Source organism: Ostrinia nubilalis, chromosome 9 (genome assembly GCF_963855985.1).
Source record: "Ostrinia nubilalis chromosome 9, ilOstNubi1.1, whole genome shotgun sequence".
Lineage (NCBI taxonomy): Eukaryota > Metazoa > Arthropoda > Insecta > Lepidoptera > Crambidae > Ostrinia > Ostrinia nubilalis.
The window spans coordinates 12,999,791-13,016,803 of record NC_087096.1 but is presented as its reverse complement, the minus strand read 5'-3'; the positions used below and the strand labels follow the sequence as shown (position 1 = coordinate 13,016,803).

General features: G+C 40.5%; 2 protein-coding genes across 2 annotated transcripts in view; one reads left to right on the top strand and one right to left on the bottom strand.

The window, feature by feature from the left end:
• Positions 1–17,013, top strand: part of LOC135074686 (multiple inositol polyphosphate phosphatase 1-like) — a 480,690-nt gene that overhangs the window by 52,378 nt on the left and 411,299 nt on the right. The gene's annotated exons all lie outside the window — the stretch shown is intronic.
• LOC135074683 (dihydropyrimidine dehydrogenase [NADP(+)]) overlaps positions 1–17,013 on the bottom strand; it is a 26,054-nt gene extending 9,041 nt beyond the window's left edge. The window contains exons 1-12 of the mRNA XM_063969049.1: positions 16,855–17,013; positions 15,005–15,115; positions 14,450–14,620; positions 12,150–12,311; positions 11,538–11,725; positions 5,540–5,666; positions 5,253–5,403; positions 3,941–4,110; positions 3,604–3,681; positions 3,335–3,467; positions 2,674–2,861; positions 1,753–1,959 (exon numbers count right to left, since the gene is read on the bottom strand). Of these exons, the coding sequence (XP_063825119.1) occupies positions 1,753–1,959; positions 2,674–2,861; positions 3,335–3,467; positions 3,604–3,681; positions 3,941–4,110; positions 5,253–5,403; positions 5,540–5,666; positions 11,538–11,725; positions 12,150–12,311; positions 14,450–14,620; positions 15,005–15,115; positions 16,855–16,896 (1,728 nt within the window). The 5' untranslated portion in view covers positions 16,897–17,013. The remainder of the gene's footprint in view (positions 1–1,752; positions 1,960–2,673; positions 2,862–3,334; positions 3,468–3,603; positions 3,682–3,940; positions 4,111–5,252; positions 5,404–5,539; positions 5,667–11,537; positions 11,726–12,149; positions 12,312–14,449; positions 14,621–15,004; positions 15,116–16,854) is intronic.

The window sequence follows — 17,013 nt, the reverse complement described above, 5'->3', positions numbered from 1 at the left end:
AAAAGATCTCAGTGCCACCACACCTCGACCAGTTGTAAACTTTTTCAAGTTGTAACTAAAGTACAAAACCATTATGGTTTAACACATTTTAACCAGCACTATGCAAGCCATGTTCAAAAGTGCATTCAATACTAGCAGACGTCGGTGGTGGTGCAAATCGAAAGGGCCGTTCTTCGAAACTTTGATAACCTCAACTCAATTATTTATTGACTATTGGCATACCTAAACATGGTTCCGCCAACTTACCTAGTACCAGTTTCAGCCAAATGACGTCTACTGCTGGAAAAAGTCCTCCCCAAGAATTTCCATGACGACTGGTCCTGCGCTCCCCGTATACACTCTTGCCGCGACCTTCATCAGATCGTCGGTCCACCTAGTGGGGGGAAGACCAGCTTACCTTATCAAGTCCAAAAGTCTTGGTGACGGCGAAGCCCCAGCCCTGGAAAGCTGGAAGGCGCGGCGGATCATGGCCGCGCTGGTGGTCAATGTGATGTCACGGCCGCCAGGTGCGCAGTTAACTCGATTGCATTGTACTCGTATAAGCAGAGCTGGTGGTGGTGGAAACCGAAAGGGCTGTTCTCCGAAATCTAGATGATACTTACCTACTCAATATTAATTGCCAGCGCATTCATATAATACAACACATAATATCGCCCGCCCTACGTGGACGATTGGCATACTTACCTAAGTAACTATAGTTCCACTAGCTTATTTTATTATGGCCAAAAGTGTTGCACGAAGTCGCGTCGAATCATACTCGAGCTGGTCGTGGGCAGGATACTGTTTAAAACAGTAAAATATCTATAATTGGTAGTTCCACCAGCTAACCTTGTCCAGGCCGAAGGTCTTGGTGACGGCGAAGCCCCAGCCCTGCTGGAAGCTGCGCGGCGGATCATGGCCGAGCTAGTGGGCGGGGCACTGTCTTAAACAGTTTCACCAGGATCTAGGTTATAACCATAATAGTTCCACCAGCTGTTACCTTGTCCAGGCATCCAGGTAGCGGCCGGTCCAGCGCTGTCCACATCCAGACTCTTCCCGCGACCTTCACCAGATCGTCGGTCCACCTAGTGGGGGGAAGACCAGCTTACCTTGTCCAGGCCAAAGGTCTTGGTGACGGCGAAGCCCCAGCCCTGCTGGAAGGCGCGGCGGATCATGGCCGCGCTGGTGGTGGGCGGCGCGCTGGCCAGCCCGAAAGGGTTCTCGAACTTTATGCCGCAGACTGAGACTGATAGGTCTACATGGTCTATTGGGCAGGAGGACTTATCAAGACCAAAAGTTACTTATACAAAAGCGCGTTGCATACTTATACAGTCTGATCAAGCAACTGCGACTCTCCCTGGAATTCGACTCTCCCTCCCACTTACCCGCAAACCTCCCTGCGTTCGCCCCGTCCGTACCAGAGCATCGATGTGACGTCACAGGTACCAGGTGCGCACATAACTCATTTGGGTTGTAAATCGAAAGGGCTGTTCTCCGAAACCTAGATGATACTTCTTATTATTTTATAGCCTGACCATCAATGTTAAACACAAAATCTGTGCATACACATCATAATATCGCCCGCCGTACATTGACGATTGGCATACATGATCATAGTTTCACCAGCTTACCTTGTCCAGGCCGAAAGTCTTGGTGACGGCGAAGCCCCAGCCCTGCTCGAAGGCTCGAAGAATTTAGACGAGCTGGTGGGGGACAAATAGTTTTCCCAGGATCTGGGTATATTACAACCATAGTAAGTAGTTATCAGCTTACCTTGTCCAGGCCGAATGTCTTGGTGACGGCGAAGCCCCAGCCCTGCTGGAAGGCGCGGCGGATCATGGCCGCGCTGGTGGTGGGCGGCGCGCTGGCCAGCCCGAAGGGGTTCTCGAACTTTATGCCGCAGACTTCCACTGACAAGTCCACGTCGTCTATTGGGCAGTGGAACTTCGGTAGTTCGATTGGCGAGTCGAATGGTATACCCTGAAAATAAAACGGTAAAATTAAACAGACTATACAAGATACAATAAGCGAACCTAGATTCTACCTATGTAATTGTTACGGTAAATGTGATAAATTGAAAATTATGAATAATCGCCGGTTATTATGAATAATTACCGACAGTCGCGGTAAAAGTAATAAATGAATTACATTTATCAGTGATTATTTAATAATAAAACCTTAGTACTAAGAAATATCATAACAGAGAACAATGGCTCATGTATAGTGCTTGTGTACAGCCACACATTTTGAACGTTTTGATATCATATATTAATATAATTTGGCATAATGAGTTTGGATTGTTTCTTGCGTAACATTACTTTGCCACATATTGTTTTGATTTAATGTAAAAAATAGGTTAAGGTGCGGCGGGGGTGGCCCTTGGGCCACCCCTAAGCCGCCTATTTAGTTTTATACACACATAAATGATCTCATATTAATCACATTTACCAAATCATACGGTAATTATTCATAATAACCGGCGATTATTCATAATTTTGTCATTTATCACTTTGATCGTAACACAATCACCAAGCAAAGACTTGCCAATAGTTTTACGTCTCTAATGTCCGTTTTTACCATCAATTCCTAATTGTTAAGTGACCCCTTTAAAAACAAAAATCCTGTGTTACCATAGCATAGGGGTCACTTAAAAATTAGGGATTAACTTAAAAATAGCGGAAACTAATGACTAACCTGTAAATAGCAGTGCATGTACCAAGCCGCGGTCTTGCCGTCATTCACCGACTCTACAGTGGTCTCGGCGACCCCGGCTAAGTCTCCCCCGATGAACACTTGAGGGTTACTCGCGCTCTGCATCGTCATGCTGTTCACTTCAGGAAGGCCCCATCGGTTGAGTTTCACGGTTGACATCGCGGCTTTCACTAAAAAGAGATCCAATTATGACTACGCATCTAAAGATTTATGCCCGTTTTCACCATCAATCCTTAATTTTTAAGTGACCCCTATGGTAACAACAGGAATTTTGTTTTCATAAGGGTCACTCAAAATTAGGGATCGATGGTGAAAACTGGCAACTATTAAATTGTCTTTCTTGGTCCTAAGAAATCGTAAAGAGAGAAGGTTAAATATTTTTAAGTAAGTAAAGGGAGAAATCATTAACAAAGCAAGTAGGTACCTAAGTTCTAGGGTACGCAAGTAAAGGGGGTTCAAAATTCGTAATTGGGAACCAAGCTTGTAGTTTTACAAGTCATAAATAAAATTCTCATGCATAAGTTACTCGTCAGCTTTTGGTAATAGATCAAGATAAGTAGGTACTTTGAGTGAGCTCGCAGGTTGCGTGATTCAAATTACACAGGTGAAGCCACGGGATAAAGTAATATCATTTTTTTCTTACCATCGGCATCGTATAATCCGGACCCAAACGCCGATATTATGAAGTTGGCTTTCAGCTGCAGTATTTGGTCGACATCTTCGATCCATTCTCCGTCGTCTAATTGTTCAGTTCGGCACATTTTCAGAGCTGCAATCTGGAAGTTGATAAATGCATAGAATAGGTATACCTACTAGATTATTCGATTGTCGGAAAGGTAGGTAATTAGAACAAAACAGCGTTGTGTAAGTTCGGTACCTTCACAAAAAGTAGGTAGGTATAAGAAAAGTTACCTTGCCATCCTTCACTATAACTTCTTGTGGTGACATGAATGGTACGAATTCACACTTTTCTTCTTTCGCCAAATCGACCTAAAAACAAAAAGACTTACATAAGTAATGTGTGATACTTACTGAATAAACATGTATTATTTCACTCTTTAATTACATACTTATTAGGACTTAGGTATAAGACCTACACATTGAGTACTAATAGGTATAATATGGTAGGTACCTGAATAATTTTACTTCAAAATCAAACTCAAAATTAGAAAAGACGAAATAAGCGATTTAATCAAAATTCGGACAAATATTGAATTAAGTATATGAACCGAATGGTCCATCATCTTACCTCCTCCGGCACAGCCCTAATATTGCTGAATCCCTTCCGGAAGATAACATACACTCTGCGCGCGCCGCATCGCAACGCAGACGTCGCGCAGTCGAAGGCAGTGTCTCCCGCGCCGAGTACGATCACGCTGCCGTACAATTCTGGCAGCGACGACTTGCACGCGCACATGCCTGAGGAAATTACCATCATCATTAACATCATAATCGTGTTACCAGTGATAACTTATGGCTCGGAAACGTGGCCTCTCACTATAGGCCTTATACAGAAGCTCAAAGTTGCACAGCGTGCTATGGAGAGGGCTATGCTTGGTGTTTCTTTGCGAGATCGAATCAGAAATGAGGAAATCCGTAAACGAACTAAAGTTGCTGACATAGCCCGACGGATTAGCAAGCTGAAGTGGCAACGGGCAGGGCACATAGTACGCAGAACTGACGGCCGATGGGGTAGCAAGGTTCTGGAATGGAGGCCGCGTACCGGAAAACGCAGCGTGAGACGACCAACTACAAGGTGGACCGACGACATCGTAAAGGTAGCAGGGAAGCGCTGGACGCAGGCCGCTACCAATCGATCAACGTGGAAAGCATTAGGGGAGGCCTATGTTCAGCAATGGACGTTCTATGGCTAAAATGATGATTAACATCATCATATCATCACAGGACCATGAATCGTTAAAATCCGGGAGTGACTAGTTGCAGAACTTGCAGGCACACTTGCCTGAAGACAACGTCATCATTATCATCATTATCACAGAATCGAGACTCGTGTAACTTCAGGAGCGAAAACATGCAGGCACATACAACTGAAGACATCATTTCATCGTCATCATCACTATCATATCATCATCACAGGAGCACGACCCAAAAAACTCCGGGAATGAAGACTTGCCTGAAGATGTTAATTCATCATCGTTAACATAATGCAGTCAGTGAGCAAGAGCCTACTAAATATTATTACTTCATTATCATCATCAGATGATTTAGAATCATTAGGTCGTTTGTTGAGTTATACCAGTTATACCTACTCATAGTAAAGCCTGGTCCGTGAGCACGTAGAATTTTGTCCAATGACCCCAAGCTACCCATCCTTATCGCTCGCGCGTATTTATGTTGCTGACGCGCTCGCACACTCACTGCGGGCGCGCGTCGCACAGTGTAGCGATTAGAGTGTCGGTGCTTAGTTTGATCCCTGTTGGTTTTTTACGGACAATAATAATTGTCGTATGACTCTCACCCAGTCCTAACATAAGCTGTTTACGCTAGCGTAAACAGCTTGCTATGGGGTTGACAGGAATATTAGTGCTTGTTAAACTAACCTTTCTTACTCCCCTTCGAGACCAGGGGCAAGAAGTCCTTGCTTGTATAGAAGCCCATTTCCTGGGTGAGTCCTTTGAATATGGGCACGGTTTTGGGCTCAGGCAGACCGATTCCGAGGAAGACCGCCGCGTGGCCATCTTTCAAAAGACCCTGAAATTAAAGTGTTTGGTAAATCTTAAACCATATTATTAATATGAAAAAGGCGTGAATTAAATAAAACACTTTTAAGTAGAAAAAGTCACATTTGTGATCCATCGGAATTATTTTCTTATTAATTAGAACTCACTTCAACAGTGATATCCTTAGCTGACAGCTTTCTCCCGGTGACAAACTTGACTCCGAGGCTCTTCACCAGGTCGACTTCAAACTGGACCACGTCGAAAGGCAGGCGGTACTGGGGGATCTCTGATGAACTGGGGAAGAATAAGGCATATCTTTAGGTCCAGAATAGAACAGAAATTGTTCTTATAATTAATTGGTGTCTCAATCAAAAATCGAACCGTTATTCTTCGGGAGTTCAACCCTTTATTATGCCTTGGGCCACTGATATTTTGTTTTTTAAGTTTTTAAAAAACCCGCGTGTAACTTGATATAAGTAAGAATATGGGCTCAAGGTTGATATATGTAAGAGTCGCGAATAAGGATACCTACTATTAGAGGCCGGTAGATCTATTCTCATAAATAAAACACTGGATACTCATCTTGTACATTATATTGCCTTATTTTAGATATAATTCATCACTTAGCACAAAAGCGCGCGGAGTCGTCCCCGCGCGTCCCTCTATTCTGACGTTTGATTCTCGCGTGACATTGACAATACGTCAATGTCACTATGACAGCAGCTCATTGGCTATAACGATACCGCTATTTTAACGTTTTATATTTTTCACAATTAACAGTTCGGCCTTCCTGCAATTCCTTCGCCCTCGAAGGTCTGCTCATGGCACACTTGACGCCTCGTATTGGGATCCAGCTGAGCACCTGGCTAGATCCACTCTGCCATCTCCACCACCATTCGCACCACACGCTGACCACCTTTGGTTCTGCTGAAACGAGAAATCATCACACAATACATCTATATCATCGTCACACGGTACATCTATATCATCACACAGTACATCTATATCATCATCACACAGTACATCTATGTCATCATTACACAGCACATTCATATCATCTAGAAGCTCAGCGTGCTCCTCAATCAGTAGCGCCACGCCAATGGTCATACAGACGCTATCACAATTATCTCTTCGTTCAATATTTTTAGAATCAGCTGCTCCAATAATGACAATAATGTCGATTACACACATGCCATCTTAATCTAGGCACCATAGCTCATATGCCCAAAATGTTACCACCGAAGAAACTCATCCTTTGATGCCCAATTAGGCCTTTATCCAAGGTTTCTATCAGGTTTGTTCAACCACCACAAAAATACAACTTATTGGTTCCGATAAACTCCAAATCATAGAACTGTAACCCATTCTACTTCCAAGAATGGAAAGAACCCTCACTGTTGATGAGCAGTGGACTGTATGTTCGTGGGCTAGGAACCGGCATAAATCTTGAAGGCAGAGTACTTGTTGTAGACAGCTTTATTTCTGAGTTCTTCACTTTTTCTTTTCGACCACTTTGATTTCTTAACTCGCTTCTTATCTATTTGAATGAATTAAACTAGTCAGCTGGAATGCCCTGCTCCCTATTTTATACTCTTCCCTTTCTCTCGCGATATTGCCATCTCTGTCTCTCATGTTCTGGAATATTCAAAGCGAGAGGTCCGATGTGACCGTCTCGTTATCCTCGATCTTCAAGTCATCGTCCTTGCCTTCTTGCCGTGGCCATCCAGACTTCGGTCTTCTGAGGAACGACGGCCCTTGGAACAACAGACTCATCCTCTTCCGATGTAGGCACGTATCCCGCTCTCGACGCCACGTCGGCTACGTTCAAGTGAGTTCAAACGTTACTCCGACGGCCTTGTCTCCTCGGTGATCTCTTCAAGTCGATGCGCTCCGTAGGGTGTATAGCGGCGGCTTCCGTTCCGCAGCCAATGCAGCACAGTTTAGGAGTCACTCCAGTAGATAGTGTCTTCTACAGGCAGCCGATGCACTTCCGTTCATGCTGCTTGTAGCTCCAACCTCGATATCGTTTGTGTCTTCACTGGAGCCACTTTGGCACGCGCAGCTACCAGCACAACTTCCGCGTCCTTCCTGTCGTTGTAAGCAAGGTGCCAATACGCAACGGCGGCGTAGGCTTCCTCGCCTGCATCGCAGAAGATGTGCAGCTCTCGGAGTTTCATTTATCTCCCCCCCGTAGTAGTATCGAGGAATACGCAGTCTCTTCATAGTCTGCAGGTCTGACAACCATTTCTCGAAGTATGCTGCGACGTCTTCCAGCACGGGCTCGTCCCATCCGGTCTTGAGGCGCCACTGCTTTTCAGGAGCTTCTAGGGGAGTCGCTTCTTTCTTCGCGCGCCTGCCGCTCGGGGCGACTGCTAGCAGCCTGTCGTCGTTGCTGTTCCAGTTCCGGACATGGAAGACCGCCTTCCTGTGGTCTTCGTCCACTTGAAAAATCACTTCTTTGCTTGCTCGATGTCGTTGAAGCTTTCCACGAAGTCACCACTACAGCGCCCGGCGTATGCCGTTCTCAGTAGGTTCTCCATTTGCTCATGATACTGCCTCTTCTCTTCGGTATTATTCAGAATTAATTTAGAACATTGTGAACTCCTAATGACGTAATTATAATGAAGTTATACAATACAATACAAATAAAATAAATACTATCGGACCTAAATGATTTATGGGATTGGTTATGGTTCTTTTAACATTTTCTCTTTAAACCCACACAGATTAGGCCATTCCACACAGTTTGCGCCTCGCCACACAGCCCTATGATGTCGCTACACAAGCCAAAAGATCATAGTTCATGATGTCTCCCACACAAGACACGACATCTTCACAATTCCTGATGTCACACCAGACATCCCACTCAGAATGACAATGTCCACACAGTTTCAAGACAATGCCACATGTCCTCCTCACACAGCTATCAGGACATCCATCTCACACAAAATGACAAAGTCCACCCAGTTTCATGACAATGCCCACTGGTGTATGATCCTCACATAGTACATCATACCCCTATTATTATTATTATTATCAAACCATTCCCATAATCACAACATCATAAGAAATTTGCTAAAATTATCTTTATTTAAATAATAAAATATTTCAATGTAAACTCTAAAATATTAAGATGAATAACACAACTACATAAATCATCATCAATAATGCCAGTAATAAACAGTGAAACAAATTATGTTTTCATTGTGTCTTAGTGAACACAAATTTGCTTCACACACAAATGCAACTTTATCATAATAAACTTACTGTTATTGTTGTGTTGACAGCAATACACTTCCAACTATTATCTTTGGAAACTGCACATACTTCAATGAACTTACCATCCTCAAATAGGAACAAGCATTCATGGAAATATCCAAGAACTTTAATTTAACAAGTACAATACTTCTCTTCTCATGCTTGGCCAAAATTCACCCATAATGCAACTGACTTCATATTCAAGTATCTGTTGTTAACCCAGTCATTACAGGGAAGCACACAACACAATCATCACCAATATAAACTTTATTTGATCACTGCTAGTACTTTGCTCCATTGATACCATTATTCAAAAACATAACCCTCCTTCTGGCGCAGTCGGGTAAATAGCTAACTTTCGCACAGTACAGCAGTATACCACACAATAGGCCAATGCTAATGACCAATGATAAGCATTTATTTCTATTCAAACACATAACTCTCTTATTCACCATTATTAATACTAACTTTTTGCTTAAGACTGTTAGCGGCAGTTGGGAAGTTCTAAAGTCTAGCAGTAGACTGTAGCCAATTTATTATTACAATCTGTTCACACTCAAGTTAATTGTATGCAATTTCATGCCAATGACAAGAATAAGCACAGTTAAACAACCAAGCCGCAGTGGCACTGCTAGTCTCAGCTCAACCCTTGCAATAAAACATTAATTCAACTCACCAAATATCACATCTGATTCCTTTTGTATTACATTTTCACTCACCAAATATCACAGCTGATGCCCTTTTGTATTGCATTACCTTCTGTCCAACTCCAAATCACTTATGTGGAGTAAGGGGCTCAGTGTTAAGCTTCACTCTGGTATTGTGCTTGACTGATTTGCTCACCACAGGGCCAACCCGCAGACAGAAAAGTCACCACATCTAAAACTCAAGTCAAATCTAAAAATATGCACACACAACATGCCACAACCAATAACCTTTTTATTAACCAGCTAACAAATAACCTCAAGATTAAAATCATTTTCACCATGTGAGAATAACCAACAATAATGCCTGGTTCACAAGAATACCCTTTAAGTTAAATGTACCACATTCTATATCTTTTATGTAATATCATAATTGGATAAATTTTGGTCACCCACACTTATTTTCAATGTTAGTAAGACAATCTAAATGACTACTGGCAGTAGAAATTATTTGATAAGTTGGAGAAATTCAATATTAACATTATCCTTACTCAAATATAGCTTCATGTAACATAATATTGTGTCTTGCATCTACATTAATCAGGAGTACACAATAATTATGTTTCACAATAATTGAAGTATCAATCACTATAAGAATACCAAAAATCCTCATGTTCAATGATATAACTGGCTGCTTTACTTAATTTCAATTTACAAATTAAGCTAATTAATAGATTTTATCTCATCTTATAGTGCTCAACATCAAGAAAGAAACATCATGATACTAAAACTGGTTTACACAACACAGACCTTAGCTTCAATTTACTTGAATAAAACTAATTATTAATTCTTCTCCAAAATAATGCCAAGAGGTTACTCGGGCATGATCACCAAACTTATTTAATTTATGTGACCATATTCTATCTATTCTTTGTAGATTTTAAATCTCAACAGGTTATTCTTCGCAGAATGTAAACATGAACAAATTAACACCGTTCAATTTAATTTGATTTACTAAAATAGTTTATTAGGCATTGCAATTAAAGTGAGCACATACCATAGCTTTCACACACATTCCTGGCATTATCAGTAAAGACTGACAATACCTATAACATTTGATGCATCATTCACTTCCATGCATTATTTTGCTCAAAAAGGAAACGTGTTAATATTGTTGCTGTTAGAATAATCGATAATATTAATGAATCGTACCTGCTCTGGGGCCATCTTTAGTCAAATTGTTCACCACTTACGTGACCACAAGCCAAGTTACGGAAGGAGTATCTTCATCATTCGAGTCCATCATTTCTCGTACTTAAATACTTTTCTGCATCTCACACAGTTGTCAGCGTGGTTTCCTTGACATTCTTTCTTCATCATATTCCATTATAATCATAGAATCGTGGGCGTTTTGTGATAACATTCGTGACAAATAACACGAAACATTGGTCACCTGGAACACTTTGAAATCACGTTACTATCATAGGTTTCAGATCTCACTTCTGAACTATTAGAGGCCGGTAGATCTATTCTCATAAATAAAACACTGGATACTCATCTTGTACATTATATTGCCTTATTTTAGATATAATTCATCACTTAGCACAAAAGCGCGCGGAGTCGTCCCCGCGCGTCCCTCTATTCTGACGTTTGATTCTCGCGTGACATTGACAATACGTCAATGTCACTATGACAGCAGCTCATTGGCTATAACGATACCGCTATTTTAACGTTTTATATTTTTCACAATTAACACTACCAAGTCTGTAATCTTAATAAGTAGGTAAATAGGTAAGTATCATCAGCCCCCCTAGACAAAACGCACTTTTTGATCGAATCGAAAATCGAATCCGTCAAAACTCCATACAAAAAAGGGGCTTTTCGACCACTTTTCGACTGGTTTGCGATCATAATTTGCACTTTGTCTAGACCCACAGATAACAATATTAGGTAATAGATCAATATTGTTTTGGTTACCAACTAAAATACCCTACCTACCTAGTTGTAATCATCACTTATAAAATTATCCATTTCTTTGATAATATTGTTGGCAAGCCAATTGTTATCCAGTTTATCTTTGAAACTAACCTTGACATTAAAATACAAAATAAATAAGATAATAAGTAGGTGCTTTATGCAAATAGGTACGTTTTAAAATACCGAGCAATGTGTTCTGTTTTTGGGCATATTGCTGCGACACCGACCACGCCCCCTTGTCACATCTCCCTTTAGTTTCTGTGATCTGTGATCTCAAGTAACATACCTCAGTCCCCCCAAATAATTCTCCTTCTCATAAACGGTGATGTCCTTGTACCCCAGCCTTGCCAGGAAGCAGGCACAGCTGGTGCTGGCGGGTCCACCGCCGATGAGCGCGATCTTTTGGTTTCCACCTCGAGGTAACGGCTTGGTGTTGGAGTCCAGGGTTTGGGGAATCCCCATTTTCATGAAGATCTAGAGATAAGAAAGTTTTGATAAATGTAGTTTTGGGTGCATGCAAGTAGATGTCGTTAATATGAATTTTGAAATATAAGATTTTAAACTTTACTATTATACTATTTTGAAGAATTTTTGAAGTCTCGATTCGCTTCATGTAATGTATTATTTAATCCATCCATCCTGAAACCATTTCGAGGTAACTCTAACGAAAGTTTTCCAAAATTTTGATGTATGTTAACCGAATGTTGTAAACGTCAAGGGAATCACATGTACGATAAAATTTATAAAAGAAAGTAAATTTAAAAATAAATTGCATTAAATTTCTTTTAAATTGCAATAGTTAAAGTTCTACAAAAATGAACAGCTTTCGTTTCCTTGAATTTTTAAAATTGAACTTTCTTCTGGGCCACCCTGTATCTTAATTTTTTGTCAAACTCACATCAACAGCGAAATGCTGCAGCCCCCCAATATTGATAGCTCCCTCCTCGCTAGCATGGAGGTTACAGCCTCCCACACAGAGGTCGCTGGTGGGGCACACCATACCGCACGTGAGCCCCAGGGGGTTGTCCGACAGGATGGCCTTGGCTGCCCCATAGTAGTTCTGGAACACAAGAAAAATTGAGATACTAGCATAAAACGGGCCCTATAAGTCTTACTCCAAGCACAGAATACATAATAGTAGCATTTCAAGTTACTTAATAAGCCGGATTTCCACCGAAGCTGAACAGCTTAGAGGCGTGATGTGAAAAAATAACGAATCTGATTGGTTATTCAAACACATCTCTTCTTCGCATTGGTGGATACCGAGCCTTAAGTACAATATAAATGATAGAAGTACCAACTTAGGAGTTTTTTTTAAGATAAGAAATAGCTTTGAAAATCAACAGTCTATTTCGAGTCAAAGTTGTAGTCGTTTCAGCAGGTGTAAAAGTAAGTAAGTATGACTTCGTCGAAATTCGTGACGAATTTGGATTTCGACGATAAAATAGTTTATCTCTTAGGCCTACTCTAAGATCGCACACCGTTGATTTTTCGTCGAGCAGTTGATCAGTATGGGCATGTATGGGAGTGCGCACACTACGCCGATTCGATTTGGCCGATTCTTCATACAATTTAAAATCGGGCACAACTATCGGCCAACTAAAAATCAACGGTGTGCGCCTACTCTTATGCTAAGAATAAAAGAACCTTAATTACAGTGCCGTATTATCCATAAGGCACTTTAGGCCAGTGCCTAGGGGCCCACTATTACCAGGGGCCCAAGCCCATCACTCCCGATTAAAAAATGAAAAAAAAAAAAACATGTTAAAGATGATGTATCAGAAAAAGTCAATTTTCAAGAAGTTTTAAACGATTTTGTATCTTTTTTAGAGGGGTTAATATTTAAACATGCTTCTTAATCAGTACAATATGTACATTTTCATTTTTTAATGTTTATGTTAGTTTTATAAAAATATGCAAGATTTACCTATTCTTTGTTTCATTTTTAAATGACTGATACTTCGGTCCTGTAGATTGTGGCGAAAGTCTTTTGACTTGAAGGAAGGCGTATAGGTACCTTTGAAATGTGATGACTGAAATCTGTTGTTGATAATGATGGTACCTTCATTCGATTTCGTAATGTAGACAGTAAAAATTTCCAAATTGCGTTGTTGTGGTATGAAAAAGGGGGGCCCGAAACGAGCTGTGCCTAGGGGCCCTGAGATGGTTAATCCGGCCCTGCTTAATTAACATTTACGCTAATGAATAACGGACGACTGCTTCAAACGTATTGAAGCGTCATGGTTATTAACGATGCCATACAATTCAAGAAGTGTTTTGTTAGAAAATTACCTAACTACTTAGTAATATGCATTTGCATAAACTCTACACTTTACAGCGGTGCGGGTTTTTTTTTAAATGAGAGTCAAAAATTCAGTATTTCTGACTAAGTAAGTAGTCTCTGGAATTTTATTCTGAAAGCATTCGTAATTCGAAGTTACAAAGTTCTAACGCAGTGAGTGAGCGATGCTGAATCTAAATTCTAGATGCATAATGGAGTGTGAATATGGTAGATTTCCAATTCGTAAACAAATTCGTAGAAAGCATTCGGCATCATACTTAGTCAGCTTTACTAATATGGCTGGCGTGCGAGATACAAATAACAAATAATGAGGTCATGATAAACAAGAGAAGAGCTATAACATAATATCGAATGTATGCTGGGGTTTTCCAATCAGAAAACACAAACAACCTAATTATGGTCATTACTAAACTATGTACCTACCTACTAGACTAAACTTTAGTCGCCAGGGAAGGAAAAAAAGCCAAGCCCCTTGCGCACGCGTTTTATCTTATCTAGGTACTTATTACCTTATTACTTACAAGTATAATCAAAATGCTATCATAATCTTTCTTTGAGTGATAATTTAACAATTCGTGCACATGCTGATGCTATTAATAATGGTATTCCACTAATTTTCAGCATTCTGTTTATTAGAACTCCTTCAAACTGATCATCATTTTCCATCAGGTGGGAATGCAAGTCAAGAGCTTCGCCTTTGTGGTTAAAAATGGTTTTTGTCCAACCATTTTTTTGATTTCATGATTTTCGTACGCTAACACAATTCTAATTTCCAACTACGATAGATAGACCACTATAAACAGACTCACAAAAGAAACCAAATCGAACAGAGTTACAGAACAATTTAGGCGGTCTTTATAAATATAAATTGATGAATTAATAAGATAAATACCGACCCTGTTAGCAATGCTAGTGATGAAGCTCTTGACATCAATCTGCGTGGGGCAGGACTTCTGGCAGGGTGCGTCCGCGCACTTGAGGCAGCGAGCGGCCTCCCTCAAGGCACCACGCTCGGATAACGTCGTGTGCTTGATGTCGTCGAAGTTCTTTACCAATGTTGGACAGGTCTGGAAAAATAACGGTCTTTAATAATAGCAGAATACGTGAAAAATCTGATTTAATTAAGATTAAACTTCGTTGAGTTGCGATCGCGGAATTGTTTTTAAATCAAACGGTCCAGGTTTGGTGTCTTGTAGCCAACAGTGACTGATGAATTTTGAACGCAGCGTAGGCCATAGGCACAAGTTACCTAGGAAAACTAATCTGCAACAAGAAGGCGAGAATTTTCTTCATCAGAGATTCCTCAGAGTCCAACTACTAGGCCTTTCCAGGCATAATAAAAGTCAATTCTGGGTGTTCAATGCCGAAACGTATAAGAACTAATCGTCGTTCCTCCTTAAAGTTATACTTCGATCTGTTTGATATCTTCGTAAGATAGTTAAACAACTTACGGTGCATTTTCGGTCAGCGTTCCTCTTCCAGTGCTGTTTGTTCTTCTTGGTCTGTGCTGATGGGACCAAATTGGAATACGGCTTCACTGTAGGGTTCAACCTCAGCAAGTTCTGAAAAGTCAAAAGTTTTGATTAGTTAAACCTATTGTGTAATGCTAGTCACCCAATGTAAGAGAAAAAAGACGACTTGTCGAATGTTTGTAAGACCATTATCTTACCTGTATAAAAAATATGATCCCGGTAAAAAGAGAATCTCAATCAAAGAAGAAATTAGTGATAGCGGTGTTAAGTTAAACAAAGAAGATGAACGGACATTAGACCCGCAAAGAAATAAGCTAAGAAGGTAATAGAGAATGGAGGAGTTCATCTTCCGAATATAAAATCTCCAACGTCAAACTATTGGAACGCTGCCACGAAATTCCGATCGACATCAAGCGCCGCAAGTGGAACTGCATTGGCCACACTCTCCGAAGGGATCCCGATCACATCCCCAAGCAGGCTCTGGATTGGAACCCCCAAGGAAAACGCTAATGTTGTTCCCAAGCAAACTTGGCGGCGCACTGTGGTAGACGAGGCGAAGAAGATCGGCAAGACTTGAAGCGAGATCAAACGCGAAGCTTTAGACCGAACGCGATGGAGGACTGTTGTGGACGCCCTCTGCCCCATCTACATAGTGTCCAGCTACGATGTTTTCTTGCTTTGTTATTTAAATTTTACGTCATCTCCGATAATATTTTATCAAAAACAATGTGGGTGATCCTTAGATAGCCCTTGACCCTACCATTTAACTAAATATAAGTATTTGTTGACGAATAATCTCAAACTTGTTGAGGTCAGAGTGCGCTATTAGCAATAGTTAGAAATCATTGATAGTTTCATATGAGTTAAGTACTTAATTAACTAAAACAATAGATGTGTCACATGCGACTCACAGGACAGGAAATTGTTATTTAGGTAGGTTTATCATGTAGAAAAACTCCTTTCTTATTGAACCTTGAAATATTAAAAATAAGCTTGAGCGTATTTACATTTTTATCACGTTGAGAACGAGATTGTGGTCTTAATGCGCCATAAGACAAGTAGTAGGTACTGCGTCAGTAACTAGGAAGTTACAAGTTCCCTTTTAAACGTACCACTTCATGCTTTGAATGAAAATTGTACGTTGTGCATGTATTAATAAATATGCAAGTAGATAAGTGGTTATGAACTTGAAACAAATACTGAGCGAAGTCTAGGTTTGTGGAATACAGTTTAGTTATTTATTATTAGTTACTTGCCATATGTTTGTCTCGAAGCGCTGGTAGGGCCCAAAAGATAAGGAGACATGTAAAGTGCCCCATAAGGGCTACCTTTTTTTAAATTATTATTTACTATATTATTTTTGACGTTCATCATAAGTGCCACTTGTGGTCTAAACTGAATAAATATTTTTGATTTTGTTATTCGCACCACATAGAGATAACTTCTCATCTTTTAGGAACTATTTTACTAGATGATTATGATCTATTAATGAACCATTCATTAAAATTAATTAATGAAGTACCGACCATTAATAAATAAAATAGACATAGGTACCGAAAAGTACATAATAGAACAAGTTTTATCTGTCCATACGTTGACTGGTTTTGTTGGCAAATCGCATCTCATGTGCATGCAGTGATGCAGTCAGTACAAAAGAAATAGGCGATTGACCTATCAATCAACACTCATACAAAGTACAGTCGAGAACACATTTTTGTTGAAAAATCGCATCTATTACAAATACGTAAGATGCCACCAGTATTTGTATGTGATGTCGTCCGACCGAACTAGTTTTCTAGTCTAATAATTAGTTAGCTGTATTTACTGACCTCTATGTCCGGCAATTCCTTACTCAAAAGCACTTTAGCCATCTTGTAAAATGAAACTTTAACACGTTTGGATAGAATTTAGTTTTGTTTATTTATATCGAACGAGCGCAGTGGACTGCTCACTGGCAGTGCCTCACTCGCGACTGACGAACAAACCAT